This window comes from Vigna unguiculata, chromosome 3 (genome assembly GCF_004118075.2).
Source record: "Vigna unguiculata cultivar IT97K-499-35 chromosome 3, ASM411807v1, whole genome shotgun sequence".
In the NCBI taxonomy this organism is placed as follows: domain Eukaryota; kingdom Viridiplantae; phylum Streptophyta; class Magnoliopsida; order Fabales; family Fabaceae; genus Vigna; species Vigna unguiculata.
Genome location: NC_040281.1, coordinates 44,777,341 through 44,794,849, shown reverse-complemented (window position 1 = coordinate 44,794,849; position 17,509 = coordinate 44,777,341). Strand labels below are relative to the sequence as shown.

General features: G+C 28.8%; 1 protein-coding gene across 1 annotated transcript; it reads left to right on the top strand.

The window, feature by feature from the left end:
* Positions 1–10,557: 10,557 nt before the first annotated feature.
* On the top strand, positions 10,558–16,234 carry LOC114179467 (salicylic acid-binding protein 2-like). The gene is made up of 3 exons (XM_028065815.1): positions 10,558–11,050; positions 15,587–15,712; positions 15,783–16,234. The coding sequence occupies exons 1-3, from the start codon at positions 10,673–10,675 to the stop codon at positions 16,065–16,067; spliced, it is 789 nt and encodes a 262-aa protein (XP_027921616.1). The 5' UTR covers positions 10,558–10,672; the 3' UTR covers positions 16,068–16,234.
* Positions 16,235–17,509: the final 1,275 nt, after the last annotated feature.

The following is a 17,509-nucleotide window of genomic DNA, read 5'->3' as shown; positions in this document are numbered from 1 at the left end:
TCCTATATATTCCTATCATACTGCACAAAAGAAGAAACTCCTTGGCTCTTGTTTTCTCCCTACCTCTTCTCCTCATACCCTTCTTCCTGGTTGCACCACATAACACCCTAGTCTGTGTTTCATTCTATCTCTTTTGTAATTTTCATTTTCTTTCACAGTTCATAATATTGTATTGTTTCTACATTCCTTTGTCTTGTTTATTCTTTTGATGATAAGTCTTTTGCTTCCCAAAGTTTTCAGGATTTATTTTCGTTTTGACCACTTTTTTGGCATTTTTATGAAACGCGTTTGAGCGTGATTCATGTAAAGATGACATTTTTTATTTATTTTTCTAGTTCTTTATTTTCATGCTTTTTTCACGAGTACCACATTTTGTTGAATGACAAGCTTTTAAGTTTTATGATTTGTTCATCTCGGCTAGGTCTTTTTCTCTTTTTTGTTTTAGAACACAAAACCTTTGGTGTTGCGGGAATTTTTCAAGTTTTGACCAACTTTTTGAAGTTTTACGTATGACGATCACAAAGGTTGCGACTTTGGTTTTGTACTTTTCATTTTCATCGTTTATTTTTCTCAAAAGAATATTTTGTTATTTACTAGCTTCAATTTTCTATACTCGATTATTTATTTTTATTTATTTTTAAATCATGCAGGTAATTTTTATGTCTCTCCAATTTTCCTGCTTACTTTTCTTTGGTCTTTTTTTTTAATCTTCTGAGTACAACATTTTGTTGACAAGTTTCAGTTTTTCTAAATTTTCACACTTTCTTGTTCATAACCTTTAATATTAAAAATTATTTATTTATTTGATTTAAAAATTGATTGCATGTGAGATTTTGCATTAAATTTATTCATAACATAAAGTCATGATGTATTAAATACATTCATTGTAAATTAATATGTAGTTTTTCATGATCATAATTCATTCTAGAAAATTATTTAAGTTTGTATTTGCACGAAACATTCTAATAATGCTCAGAAATTAAAATGTATTATATTTGAATTATTTGCAATTAATTTTTTTAATTTTCTAAATAATTTTTTTATAAAGAAATTAAAATACTTTACATTTAAATTTCTTATTTGGATAAAACAATTGAATTTCTTGTGAGATAAAAATTTATTATAACAATATTTATTTTAGGCTTAATTATGTTTTTAGTTCATAATAAATTTGAAAACGGGTTCGACAACTCAGATGGGTCGGGCTAACACGACTACCTACCCCAACCTGGTCCATTTGGGTCATTGGCCCGACTTGGTCTCACTAGGTCGTTAGGCCCGTTCGACTAGTTTGTATCGTTAGGTCGCCCGATCCGGTTAGGTCATAGGGTCAGTCGGTACTACCTGAGTCGTCTGGTCGGTCGGGCCTGTCTAGGTTGTCGGGCTGGTCGAACTCGTCTAGGTCGTCGGGTAAGTTAGACCCATATAGGTCATCAGGCTCGTCTAGGTCGTTGGTTTGGTCAGTCTTGTCGGGTCGGCAGGCTAGTTGGGCCCATCTGAGTTGTAGGCCAGTCAGGCCTACCTGGGTTTTTGGGTTGGTTGGGCCCGTATGGGTTGTTGGTCTAGCTGACATGTCTGGGTCTTCGAGCCCGTGCGATACCTTTAGGTTGTCCTACCCGATTGGCCCATGTGGGTCGTTAGGTCTGCCCGACTTTTTAGGGTCATCGAGCCCGCCCTACACATCTTGGTCGTCTGATCCGTCTTGGTTGTCGAGTCCGTCCGACCTATTTCGGTCGTCAAGCCCGCCCAACCCGTTTCGGTCGTCGGCCAAGCTCGTCGAGTCGTCGGCCAGGCTCGTCGAGCCCGCCTATGGATTGAGCCAAATTGACAACTTTACCTAAGAGTCTAGACTGTGAGTAGGGATGGCAAAAATACCTGCGCCCGCGGATATCCGTGGATAAAATCCGCGACGAATAGTTACTACCTGCGATGTTTATTATCCGCGGGTAGCAGGTATTTTAATACCCGCTTATAAACGGGTCGAGTACGGGTATCATACTATCCGTACCCGCGGGTACCCGTTACCTGCAATAAATTAAAATTAAAATTTAATTTATATTTTATTAAGTTAAATTTAATTAAAATTAAAATTAACAGTATATTTTATTATGTCAAATTTAATTATAATTATAATTTAATTTAATTTATATTTTATTTTTATAATTTTATATTAAAAAATTTGTAAAATATATATTTTTAAAATATTTGCAGGTATCAGGTATCCACGGGTACCCGTGGATTTTAAAAATATCCGCGGGTATTTTTTAAGCGAATACTCGGCGGGTAAACAGACGGGTAGCGGGCGGGTTTTTTTTTGCGGGTCAGGTTGTGGGTAGGCATTATCCGTGCCCGAGCCGACCTGTTGCCATCCCTAACTATGAGGTTGAGTGAGAAAATTTTCAAATTCCACCTATTTTGAGGGTATTTGAATTTCTACTAATTTAACTAATTGAAATACTTCAAAAAAATGTTTGCATTTTAAATATTTTTTAATTTCTCTATCCAAACACACCATTAGACTCTTAAGATTCATGATTCTCACATATTAACAAACATATAAGTCATAATATGATATTAACCTTGATCCATGGGAGATATAATGAGAATACATTATTCAATTTATCGACCTCCTTTTCTTAATCTATTTTATTGTCTTTTTTTTCTCCTCTCATACTTTCTTTCTTCATTGTTTACTGTGAAAGAAACTAGTGGTCAGAGACATAACTCTAATCTCTTGTTATAAATAATCGTTCATCAAGTTGAACTGGGTTATGTTATTTTATTATAACTTTCCACAATAACTAATAACTCAAATGTAATGCTGAAATGCCTTTTGACATGTCGAAGGTCCAAACAGGTTAACATAGGTTGAAGGTCCAACCAGTATGACCTGAGTTGAAGATCGAGACAAATCCTCTCATATTGATCTAGATTGAAGGTAAATTTAATGGAAACTTTTTTGTCAAACCATGTGAGTGTGGTGTAAGTGTGGTGTGTATATATATATATATATATATATATATATATATATATATATATATCACTTTGTAATTAGATTTGTTCTCTTCTTCTTGATTCTTATTTTTAGGTTTTAGGTTACGTTCCAACTTATTTTTGTTATATATTTATGATGAATTAAGATATTAGTAATGCATTCGTGTTTATTAGATAATATTAATATAAATGTGGTGTATGGTTTACCTACCCCACTAGAATGGGTTATGGGATCTAATCGCGTATGAAAGATATACGCTTCATTATTACTTAATTGATAAAATATTATTTGAAAAAGTGAAAGCTAAGATTGTGTTGATTCTCCAATTATTTGTCTCTTAGTAAAAAATATTAAAGCAACCTTAATTTTTTAAACAAATCAAAGCAAAATATTTCAATGGAGCCTATAATTAAAAACGTGTATAGTTAAATACTGGAGCCTCTTTGTCGTCTTGCATTAATCTTTTTCCTAGTTGCTATAATGTAATTAAAAGAAGGAAATCATTGCCCACAACTTTTCATGATATCTTCACTGGCAAATAAAATACGAAAGTGCTAAGCAGTGAGAGAAAAAGTTATATGTAAGAGTATCAATAATTTGTCTATGTGAACATTGTCTAAATATGTTTCAATTTTTTACGGAAATTTTCTTTATTAATTGATATTATATATACATATACATGCTTCATATTTATTTTATTTTTATAATCATTTTTATTTTAAATTATTAAAACATTTTTAATTTACGAATCCAAAAAAAATATGTTAATCTTTATATTAATAATTTACCTTTAAAATAAAAAATTATTTTATTTCTTTATGTTATTATTTTATTTTTATTCAATTTTTTTAATACTCTTATTTAATATTTTTATAAATATAACTGTTTTTGTATTTGATAAAATAAGATGTGTATCTTTTTAACATTAAATATTTAATATATTATATTTTTGTTATTAGTGGTTTTATTTTTTTCAAGAAAAAGAATTTAATTAATATTTAGAAAAATAGAAAAATTGGTATTAAAAAAACTTTTATACCCATCAAATATAAAAATAAGAAGATAGGTAAATTTATACGGTGAAGATAAAAATGGAATGCACTCAAATATTTTATTTCACTTTAGCTATTCAAAGTAATCATAAGTTTTATTTCCGTTCTATTTACTTTTCGATCTAATTTTTAGGTAAAATATAATAATAAACTGAAATCTCATTAAAAATCTAATATTAACTATTTTTTAATTATATTAAGCTTTACACTGCGAAAAAAAGAAATTATATATACTTTTATGATTTGATCCTCAATCATTTAAATTATCTAACAAACTAGAAAATAAGATTTTAAAAGCGAGAGTGATTTAAAAAAAAAATAGACTCAATTATTTTAATATTAAAATGTTTTAGTATGAATATGTTTGTTATATAAAGAAAGTTTTATTATTTTAAAACATAATTTTCAGAAATATTTTTTTACAGTTCTCTGACTTCTTTTTAGGAATTTTCATCTTCTGTTTGTCTGTTTAAAGATCGGGAACCACTAGAGTGATTCTTTTGGTGAGTTCTTCCTTTGAGTCCAATCAGTTTCTTCAACCATGTAATTGCTGAATATCTGTTTGTTTTCTTGTGGGTCTTCTCTGTTTTGACTTGCATGTGACTCTCCTCTAATTGCATGTGAGGTTTTAATCATCAATATGAGTTCCTGCTAATCAATGATCATAACAGTATGTCATAATCATGTTTATATGTGTAGATAGAACATCTTGCGGAATTATAAGCATTTTGGTGTTTTTAGAGCTATTTGGGCCTATTGAGCAACTTTGTCAAGTAAGGGAAGCTAGTAATGTTTTGCTTTGTAGTGTTAGAAATATTTTAATATAATTTAAAAAATAAATAATTAAAATAAAAAATTTACTGTTACTTAGTGTTTATAGACCTTTAATTTATGTGTTAATGTTTTTTATGGCTAACGGCTATATTCTTATTACAATTTACTCCTTTGTCTCCTTTGCTACCTATAAATATCACCTAGGTGCATGGGGAAAGACAATAATAAAACAACAACAGAGACAACAAACACTAGAGGTCTCTAAAAAAATGTTCCTCCTTTCTTCTCTACATTATCTCTAAGACAATGGTGTTCATAAGATTCAGAGATCCTTCACTGCACTCGATCGATCTGATGAGTTGTTGTATCTTGAGAGAGAAATGCATATGATTATATGATTGTGTATTTGTTTAGCCCTTGCAGTAGGGACGTTTTCTCTCTAAGGATAGCGCTATGCGTGCCTCAACCCAGACTATTTATACTCCTTACATTTTATCTTTTATTTATTATTGTTATAAGAAGTATCAAGTCTCTGATTAATATTATTTGATTCATATACATGTTAGTATTATTATTGTTCTAATAATTATTATTATGCTATTTCATATTTTTATTATTACTAGTATTATTTGAGTAATCATTTTCTAACATGTAGTGTGTTTTTTAAATTAATGAATGCATGTTGATGAATTTGATATGTGATGAGTATGGTTGTTTTTGCTTGTATGGTTTGAATTTTGCCTCTTGTAACTGAATCCACAGGTTGTGGGAATATCCACTGGTTACATGTGGGACTTGTTGGTTTGAATTCTACTTCTTATATTTTGATCCACAGGTTGTGAAAATATCCACTAAGTACCTATGAAACTCTCTTGTTTAAATCCTGCCTCTTGTAGATGAATTCACAGGTTGTGGAAATATCCACTAGTTACACGTGGAACTCACTGATTTTGCTTTCTTTAATTTTAACATTAACTCCTTCGATCTATGTCTATGGGTATGTTTGCCTGAGTTTCATCTGGTTTATAGATTTAACAGTTATTATTTGATATGTGAATATAAAAATGTGATTAAGGAGGTATACAATTGTGAAAGTATTGTTATGAAACTCTGATGATCATAGGTTTGTTAATATATACTAGCGTTGTATGTGTTTGACGTAATTCGAATGGGTCTCATAGAGATATTTTATGGTGGAATTAGTTTAGTGTATGCATTGGAATATGGATTCAAGTAAGGTGACATCCTGAAACTAATGATCATTCGCACTCAAATAGAGTAAAATGGTTCATGTGGTGAGAGCAGCAGGAGGTTCTAGTCCAAGGTAGGATAATGACCTTAGATGATCATGGATTAACCTTGTGTGTGGTAGGGTGAAATCCATTGACAATGGCTCTGCAGAACAATAGAGGTCAAATGTATATATCTAGATAATTGAGTTTAATGTCAATTGTATGTGTGCAATTACGTGAATTATTTGTAATTTTCTTATCTATGGCTTATAATTGATATGATTTAAATGGTCTTAGGATAACTCTTTTGTATATTGGCTTACCCTTGCACTTTGTGGTCTTGTGTTTTTTTCTTCTTTTGCGATGATCACCAGTCTTGTGTGACCAAATGAAGATGCAGGTTTAGAAACACCTTTAAAGGATGAGAAGTCCTTAGTTAGAGTTGTGAGGTTTATAATGGATGTATGAGTTATTAGTATTAGGGATGTCAATGCGGCGGGTAGGGTACGGGACCTGTACCCTACCAGCTGGATAAATATTCGTCTCGTACCCGTACCCATGTCTGTGGGGGTATTCGTTATGCGGGTACTCGCATATTTTTTTAATATCCACGGGTACCCGCAGGTATTTACAAAAAAAAAATTAATGTTTAATAACATATTTTAACCATAAATTTAAATAAAAATACAATGCATAATATTTATAAATTTTAAACAGAGTGCAAATAACTCATTTAAATACAAAGAAATGAATTTTTTTTAAAAATAATTGATAAAAAATAACTTATTCAAAATCAATGTGTTAATGTTTAATCGTTTTTCTTTATTTTTTTAATTTAAATTAGAATGTAGCGGGTACGGGTATCCGCGGATACGAATACTATGATACCCGTACCCATCCTGTTAACATGCGAGTATAAAAAAAATACCCGTACCCATTATCCGTGGGTATCTATTTACAATATCTATTTTCTACTCGTTGTGAATTTTATTCACGAATACCCGCGAGAATGAATTTTGTTGACATCCCTAATTAGTATGTTCAGTATAAGGGTATTTTTATATGTTTGATATTGTTATATAAACAGTATATTTTATAATTTGAACTCTTGAAGGATTGTATTAATATACTTTTCATTCTGTTTGTCTGTCTTTGAATATTATTATGGATGTCTTATTTTATTAGTTTTATATTATTAAAATTGGATGTCAGAAAGTATCCATTCTGATATTTTTTAATTATAAATGAGTTGATGTTTTGTTTTCAAGCAATGATTTTTTAATTTTGAGACATGATTTTAAATTGTTTCTAGATTAAATTGATTTGATTCGTCTAAATAAAATTATAACATTAAAAAAATACGTGATATTTATAATAGTTAAAATTATAAATTATAATGGTTAAATTTAATAGAATTGAAATTCTGTCAATAATAATCAAATTTATACATATTAAAATCACTTTGTAACAAAAATATTTTAAATACATGTAAATTTGCAAGAAAGAAAATATTATCAGTAAAAAATGACCACAAATACATTTCTATTCTCATTTTTATTTAATATTTTTTATAATTTAAAATTATAAAATTCACTTTCATTTTTACAATTAATTAGATATTATAATATCCAATTAATTATCAAACAAACAATGTCATAAATATAATATAAATTAAGTACAAACCGAGTCTCACAAATATTTGAAAATTTAACTATCAACTCTTTTTTTTTTTTCTCAGCAAGGTAAGAATTTTATAAATATTGAAGCACTTGGGGTGTCCAACCTGTATACAAGATTATATATTTTCTTATGCGGTTATGGTTATAATATTAATTATTCCGCTTATAATTCAAAAGAATTAATATGAAACTCTCCACTTATAATTCTTTCTTTGAATCTTAAGAAATAGTTCTTTTATTCAACAATTGAATTTCTACTATCATGTTGAAGATAGGTGAATAAGTAATTTTATATTGTTTTCATTTTCAAGGGTATCTTCTCTTTATCACTTTAAAAAATGAATCTATTATTTTATTTTTCATCAATATACCTATTTAAAAAAATTAAGACTAAAAAATAATTTATCAAAATCTAATCAAATGTTGAGAGATGTAATTACTAAAACAAAGTATGATAATCAAGTCACATTTAAGAAATGGTTATGAAAAAACATATAATATATAAGTTTTCTTTTTATATTCATAAAAGAAATCAATATAAAAAAAAAAACTCATAAGATGAAAAAAAAACTAAATATCAAACTAATATTTTTCTATCAAGAGAGTTATCTTCTTTTATCTTAAAACGGATGAGAACCGAGAGGGAGAGAATGAATTTATGTATAACTTTCTATCTCTTTTTTAAAACAATAAAAAAATGAGATGCAAGAATAATAAATGAATACAATACATGAGAAACTTAAAATGAGAGAGAACAAAAAAAATCTCAATAAATTTTATTATTCTTTATTATGTTTAATTTTTAATTTTATTATTTATTAATATTAAATATTATATTTTATAAAAAAATAAGAAACAATCTAAAAAATTTTAAAAACATATTTTGAAAAAATTTTAAAAATCTTGGGGGCCATGGCCCCCTATGGACCTTCTAAGTTTTGTCACTATGACAAATGATTGATAGACTTTGAAGTGTTAGCATAGTTGAGATGTAAAAGTTTTTAGTGATGCTTAACATAACCTTATTTGAAAAATTAAATGCAAAATTATTCTAAATAAATTTGGGTACGTATTGGATCAAAATGTATTTTCAATGAAATTTTGAATAAAATTCTAAGTAAATTATGAAAATATGAAAAAATTATAGTTAATTAAAAAAAATCATTTGCCTTAAAAACAAGTTTTAAAAAAGTTGATTTTAAGCCTAACTCAACTTTATAAAACCGATTTGTAAGGTCAGATTTTGACTCTCTCATGTATTATGAAATTGTCTTATATTTCTAGTCGAATTTTTTTTTTTTGATATTTTCCTTTTATTGTTTTGTTAAAACCTTACTTTTATTTTGTATACAATTCATAATCATAATGATAACAAAATAATAAATAATAATAATAACATTATTATTTAATAATAACTCAAAAAAATTTAAAGGTTTAAATATGTTTTTCTTTCTGAATTTTGAGGTAAAATTAGAATTCATTGTCCGAAAATTTGATAAATTTTGGTTCATAAATTTTAGAAATTAATATATATAATCCTTTTAACCCAATTATATTATTTTTAGATGTCAAACTCTTTATATGCTAGCATTTAACTTATTTATCCTGTTTGGCACATTCTTATATTAAATATTAGTTAGAAAACACGTTTGACACATAAAAAAAATTTAACATAATTAAATTAAAATAATCACATCTATTTATTTTCAAAATTAAAATTGAAATATATCAAAATTTTAAGAAAATACGATATTAAAACTTAAATATTAAAATTATATTTCATCTACATTTTTACCTTAGCAAATGAATCTTCAATGTACATAATTAAGGGAACCACGTGCAAGTATAAAAAGAAATTGAGAAATGAATGTAGGTTTATGAGGCGCATATGGCATGAAATGAGTTTGCACTTATTAATCCATTGGTTTGCAGATTTTTTTCACAATTGATTCACATGTCTTCCATAATTAAAAGGTACACTTATACTTAACCAAATGAAGTTTCCATGTACATAATCAAGGGAACCACGTCCAAGTGTTTAAAAAAATTAAAAAATAATGTAGGTTGATGAGGTTCAAATGATATCGAATGAGTTTGTATTTATTTCAGTACTGTTTTGCACATGTGTGCCTGACCTGTTTAATATATTTTCCAACAAACACAAAAATGGCAATAGAATCAGAAGTTCTATACTCATTGATTTAATCTGCTACAATAGCAAACTATAAAACATGCAAAAGATTATACAAATACATGATTGTAATAACTAATCTCACTAACAAGCTAAAAACTACGGTAAAAATAGGTCATTTCCACCACTACAAACTACAAATTACAGTAAAAATTTGTCTTTTCCGCCACTACAAACTACATACTAAAAGAAAAGTGAGTCCTTTCTGTCAAAATCGATACCAACAATGAACCACCACACTTTTCATACACTGGGTAAATGAAAAACCTTTTCACCAATAATAACAAAGGAGAAACGAAGAACCAAAGGGATTTTCAAAAAAATAAAGGTTCAACACTTTGTCTAAGAGGTTGAAAAAGAAAAAGGCGCGAATTAAAGAAATAAGCGATGTGAGGAGTTAAGAAATAAGAATACAACTTAAAAGAAGATGCACTTGAAAATAAGATTCTTTTGCACAAAAATTTCCTCTCCTATACCCTTATGCCTTCAAACCAAAAAAGTTACAAAAATAAAGGAAACTTTCAAAAAAAAATAAAATAAAATTTTCGCGGGCACATAAAGTTACGAGATAATTTGTCATTTTTCTTTTTGTCATTGTATATATTTTCCTAATAAGTAATGTACCTTTACTGTTCAAAAGCAATAATTCAGTCATTTATTGACGAGACAGTACCCTCTATCCTTTCCGGTTTCTAAAGACAGGAGAAGCGATTGAAAGTACTGAGCTCAACCCCGAATAAGAAAACATAATGAGTTCAGAAAAGTTTTTAGAAAGGAAGCACTATGTTCTGGTGCATGGAGCTTGTTTTGGAGCTTGGCTTTGGTATAAGCTGAAGCCGCGCTTGGAATCTGCAGGCCACAAGGTCTCGGTGCTGGACCTTGCAGCTTCTGGCACCAACATGCACAAAATCGAAGATGTTCATACTTTCTCACACTATTCTGAACCTCTGTTGCAGCTATTGGCCTCACTACCCCCAAATGAGAAGGTGATTTTAGTAGGTCACAGTCTCGGAGGGCTCAACATCGCACTTGCCATGGACAAGTTCCCAGAAAAGGTAGCCGTTGGTGTTTTCGTAACTGCTGTCATTCCAGACACTCAACACAAGCCATCCTATGTCTTAGAAAAGGTTAGTTTCTCCAAACCAAATGCTTAGTCTATGGTTGATGTTGAGTTTGTGTTTGTTGTTAAGGAATAGCTCTGCTTTGTTATTCAGACGGGACATGCTTCTAACTCCTATAAACTCATTTAACCCATCATTAAACCCTACAGAATCGATTTTAATTAGGTCTGGTTAGGAGTCAGAAGACCCATTCTCTTCGATCATAATTTACTGCATAACTGACATTTCTTCTATCAACACCAACACGCTGTCATCCCTGCTATTAGAAACTAATTAAAAGCACGAGTTGAGAGTTCACGTGGGAACAGGGAATTTATTGAAGTGTAAATCTATTTTAAAGTTTACTAATTTTAAAACAAATATTTATAGAAATAAGTTGTATTTCAAAATATAATTTCACATAAAAGGGTTCTACTTCAATAAATATTTTTAATTTTATTTTTTTTACTTTTAGTTTTCTTAATAGAACTTTTATTAGTTTTTTTATTGACATCCTGCATTTACGATTTCACTCTTTCTTTTCCAAACGGTCGTAAAAATAAGTACGATCATTAGTTCTTTTTCAGAAGTTATACATTTGCTTTACAGAATTTTATTTTTTTAGAAATTATATTTCAATGCAAGATTCTTTTTTTACTATTATTTCTTTAACTTTTAATTTTGTTTATTTTATTTTAGACACAAATTTTCATACTTAGACACAAATTTCCATACTGTGAATGGAATAAAGTTGCTGATAATACTGCATTGGAGACCGCTATGGAAATGAGAGGTATACTATTTTGGAATAGAAATGAATATAGAATTACCCAAAGTTCAAACTAGTGCGGACATGGAAGCTGAAGGAATAATATATTCTCTGGTAAGGGTATCAGTGGGTGCAGCAAAATAAATGTCACATATATTAAAATAAATAAAGTATGAAAACTCGGAAGAGACATTTCGTTTATAAAGATAGAAAGAGAGTGTAAAGATGGATTGGTATTGATTTGAGTAGATGAATATGTGTGTGTTTTTTTGTGTAGATTTATAGAGTAAAGTGAGTGAATTTGGAGATAAATTTTGTGGAAGTTAGTGAGTAATTTGAGTTATGTGATAAATTAAAAAAGTTTTTAATAGATAAAATTTGAAGATTACTAAAATATCCTTGATGATAAAAATAAAATAAAATAATTAAATTTTTTTAATTATTATAAAAATTTATATATTTTTATTATTTTTAATTATTATATACATATATTAATAATAATAAAATTAATTATATGTATATAATTATATTTTTAACAATATTTTAATTATTATTAATTATTATATAGGTATATTACTAATTTATATATTAATATATTAATCATAATATTTATAACAATATTTTAATTATTATACATAATATATTTTTATTATTATATAAATAAATATTAATAATAAGTATTATTATATATAAATATATATATATATATATATATATATATATATATATATATATATATATAAATATATGGGAGGATACTATTGTCATACAAATAGAAAAAAAATTATCCGGGAGAGAACACACTTTACAATGGTAATTGAATGGTCAATAAGGTCATGAAAGTAAATTTAATGGAAATTGTTGCAAATATTTACATTTGTGAAGGGATGAGATTTGGCTATTTAATCGCAAATCCATCGCCTCAAATCTGTTTAAATCTTTTTATGTGAATATGTGGAAAGTGAAAATTCCGTCGTCGCAAATTTGCATATTTACAAAATTTGCACATACGAACACTTTGTAAGAGTGTATTACTTTGGAGATTGGGGAAGATTGTGAAGATGAATTTGTAAAGATTTGAGTGAATAAATTTTTGTATTTTTTTTTGAGTGAATTTAGAGGGTAAAGTGAGTGAATTTGAAAATAAATTTTATGAAAGTTAGTGAGAGATTTGATTGATGTGATAGATAAAATAAATTGTAAAAATAGATAAAATTAGAAAGTTACCAAAATACCCTTGATGGAGAAAAAGAATAATTTTGTAATTTGATGTTATAAAAATAATTAAAAATAATTAATACGAATTAAAAACACAAACACAATTAAACAAAATGAAAACTCACACACACGACACCGGTTATGTAACCGATGTCACTCTTCCTTTTGCATAGGCTCTGGTTACGTAACCGGTGTCACACACTACACCGCACCGATTATATAAGTTGTGTGCATCCCCCTTCAATGAGTCTTCCTCCACCACATCTACCATCTTCCTCCCCCACCATAGCCCACCACGTCTACCATTTTCCTCCCCACCACACCCCATGTGGCTTTTTACACTCACAAACCCACACCACACACCAACACCAGCACATTTATTCGTGCAAAATGCAATTACAGAGCACCACCACACCGGTGTTTCGATTCACACACATACCACTTCTCTTCTTACAATGAAATAAGACCACCAAGGGTTAATTTCGTAATGTTACCCATAATACATTCAAATCAACTTCTTTTTGGGTGGATGGAATAAACGTTCCATCCTGCAAATCCGTACCCACCCACAAATTGCTACACATACTCTGTAAAAAACATAGACAAATTAAAGAATCCGTGCCAATACACATAAATAGTACCATCGTCTCAAAGGAACATTGCGTAAACCAAATATCTGCTTCCAAGTGTAATTGGATTCTAAGTATTTTAGAAATTTGGATAATTTTAATTTAGTTTTTATTAAAAAAAATATTTTATTAATTATCAAAAATTATTTTTATTTTTATTTAAGTATTTTTACGGATTGGTTCTTCTATTAATAAGATAATATGGTCGTTATTTTTATTTTTTTCTTTAACTTTTTCAAATTCTCTAGATAATTTGTTTATGGAAAAGAGCAAGTTAATTCACAAGACAAAAAAAAAATGACTACATGAGTAAATGCTTAAATATTTAATTAAAATTATTTTAATTTATTGAATAATTTAAATTCAATTAAATATAGCTTTTTATAAATTAATTTAGCATTTTATTTGGTTTCAATACCAAGTGAAGGAAAAGAAAGTAAAGAGGAAAAAAAAATTATCTTCTTTCCATTTGATGAATTTTTTGGTGCAGGTGTCACTAATGTTTTTTAATTGCCACTTTCTGTATTGTTTGAACCATCCTTTTTTTTTAACTTATTTGAAAGAGATCCACTCAACGAATGTTAAGAATGATTTAGTTTAATTTATAAAAATGAGATTAAGTTTGATTTTTTATTTGATAGAGACAACTGAATGCAAAAATACAATTACGAATAAAACTTACGCAGTGTAAAAATAGTTTTTGACAAAATAAATTATTATGGTTAGACTTGGGAAACATCATAAGTAATGTTGGGTTTGGATCCATCCTGATTGTCAAATCTAACTTGAGTCATGAAATTATTCTTGGGGGTTTCTTCGTGCTTCCCATTGATTTCTTTCTGCAACCTCAACTTTTGTTGCAAGTTCCCATTTCATTCATATAAAATATATGTTAAATAAATAAATAATTATTACATGAATGGGATGCCTGAAATTCGGAACATACATAATTCTGATTAGAGCTGTGAAGATGGATTGAAATTCGCGAGCCAACTCGGTTCATCACGGGTTCGGGTTGAGTTGGGTTGAAATTGTTTTACAAATTTCAATACGGGTTGATTTTTGACCCGGCTCATTTAGAATCCGACTTATCCGGGTTGAACCCGTGATGAGTCAGGTTGGCTCACCAACCCGCAGATAGCAGATAAAAGGGTTACACAAGTATTTTTATTTTATTTATTAAGTTGGGCTTTACATTTGGGTCATGTTAGGTTGTTTTTTTATCCAACACATAAATAATTTGTATTTTTTTTATTTTGGTTTGTATTTGGATTGTATTAAAGTTTATTTAGATTTTAATTAGAATTAGAATTTAGTTTTGACCGAAAAAAAAATAATATTTTTTTTAATTAAGTGAACCTGTGAGCCAACCCGTTTAACCTGTCAACCCGTAGTGGACCGAGCCGGGTTCAGAATTTTCTGGCTCGCTAAAAAGTGTGTCGGATTGGGTTGGCTCACTAAATTATCAACCCGTAATGGATCGAGGTGGGTCGGATTGGATTACCCGTTTTGACAGCTCTAGTTCTGATATCTCATTCAAGAATTCATCAAATTACGAAATCGGATTAAAAAACACAGAATTTATATAATTATATTTCAAAGATGATATTTTTCCGATGAAGTAAAATATTGTTATATTGTTGTATTTCACACAAATATATAGTAAAAAAAACGTCATCTACTAATGTTTTGTTTTCTTATTAACACATGTTAATATATATATTTTTACACAAAAATAAATTATTAATGTAATTGAGGATATGACGTATTGATGATAATATTATGAAGTAATTGTATAATAAGTCTGAGAAATGTATTGTGTAAATAGATTATTGGTATATTGTGGTGATTTGTAAAAAGATTGAGGCAGCGTTTACATCTTATTTTATATGTTTTGAAAAAAGTGAGAAATGTATACTTATTATTGCCATTTTGTTTGTCCTTCAGTTGATTGAGAGTACCTTGGGAACGAATTGGTTGGACACTGAGTTCTCAAAGAGTGAAAATAAAACAACAGTTATTTTTGGTCCCAAATTCCTGTCCAAGAAACTCTACCAAGCTTCTTCCACCGAAGTAAGTAGATGATAAAATGTTGTTGCCATACTAAGTGAGAATGTTTTGTAATAGTGATCGAATTTTGCAGGATATAGAATTGGCCACCATCTTATTAAGACCAGGATCCCTCTTTATCGAAGACTTGTCCCAACAGACCAACTTCACTATGCAGGGATATGGGTCAGTTCCTCTTGTTTTTATTGTTTCCACTGAGGATAATGAAATTCCACTGAATTTTCAGCTCTGGATGATTCAAAATGCTGCAATGAATGTGGAGGTTCTGGAGATCGAAGGTGCAGACCATATGCTTATGATTAGCAAGCCACAAGAACTATGCGATTCTCTTCTGCATATAGCTACTAAATATGCATGAATCTTCATGGAGGCTTTAAATCTTGTATTTCGAATCCACTTCTCATCTCGTCTTAATCAATATTCTTCCAACCACCAGACCCATATCTCATGTCTTATTCTTCGTGTCTTGTTGAATGAATGAAACTTCTCGAATAAATTATGTGTCTTTCTGCCACATTACAAGGATTTCTTTTTTCCATTATAAATCGGATGAAACACATTATACAAATCGTAAAAAAAATAAAAAATTTACCTATTCAAACAAAAATTACTTTTAATTTTGTTAGTAGTATCCTACTGAGGCGGCATTTCCCATAATTTACGTCTGCCAAAACTCTATTCAGTAGATTAAATAGTATGTTTGTTGCGAGAATTCACCATGACATGATTAGTTACTAAAATGTAAGCATGATTTTAGCTAATAACTAAGGTATGCATAGTCATTTTGTGAAATGAATGCATGCTTTAATTTTATACCTTCAATAATGTTAATCAGAGAAAGAGGCGATAAATATAAAACACAACTCAAATTTGGTCGCTTGAAAATGCCAAATACAAAAAGTATTTTTAGGTGCTAATTGAGAAATCTATTCTTCTTTTTAGGAGCTTTTTAATTAAAGTTCCATATTAAGGAACTTTCTACATCCTTCACTACTAAAAGCTTTCTAGATTTTTATAGATTGTACTTAAGGAAATTCAAAAGTCATTCTAGATATTTCTATATTTCAAATTACAATAACATTTTCTTTTCCTTAATTTGAAAATTTTTTTCTTCACAATCTTTACTCTTACCTTTGAAATTCTTCAAACTTTAGTAACTTTAGTATCTTGAGTCATGACATGCTTAAGTTAGAAATTGATTATTTGATAAAATGATATCTCATGTATATATGCTTGCTTCTATCATGAAATACTAGATTCTTTAGTGGTGCTTGTTGAGAGACTTGTACCTTTTACAACGAGTCATTCTTTGTATTTTTCGAAAAATGATAATTTAATAAAGTTTTGTTTGACAAACTTTTGACAAACAACCATTTTGGTAAAAAAAATCTTAAAATTTTATTACTTAATTTTTGTAACTTCCATAAAAAAAATTATTCTATTTAGTAACTTTGTCAAAAAAATGTTTTTCAAAAAATCATTTTTGGTATTTTTCTATCTTTCCACTAGCATTCTTCTAATCTTTGTACACCTGTTTTACTCTCATTGCTTCATGACCTTTGAGAATAGTTGTTAATTCTGAAGCATCATTCTTCTAGATTGATTTTTTCTCCTCTTCCATGACACATCTCTACTTTTTATCTTTCACAACTTCCTCAAAATTTAATGACTACCAATTTATAAAATAAAAAATTATCAGTCACTAAAATAATCATTATTGTGAATACAAAATTATAATTAGTCTATAAAATTTATCTACTAAGATTTTGGTTACCAAAGAAATTAATTTATAAATTGGTC

Bases quoted from the DNA above. Each gene is read 5' to 3' on its own strand.
- LOC114179467 (XM_028065815.1), top strand. From the start codon at position 10,673: ATGAGTTCAGAAAAGTTTTTAGAAAGGAAGCACTATGTTCTGGTGCAT. The intron at 11,051-15,586 runs GTTAGTTTCTCC...TTTGTCCTTCAG, and splicing joins CATCCTATGTCTTAGAAAAG to TTGATTGAGAGTACCTTGGG. The intron at 15,713-15,782 runs GTAAGTAGATGA...CGAATTTTGCAG, and splicing joins ACCAAGCTTCTTCCACCGAA to GATATAGAATTGGCCACCAT.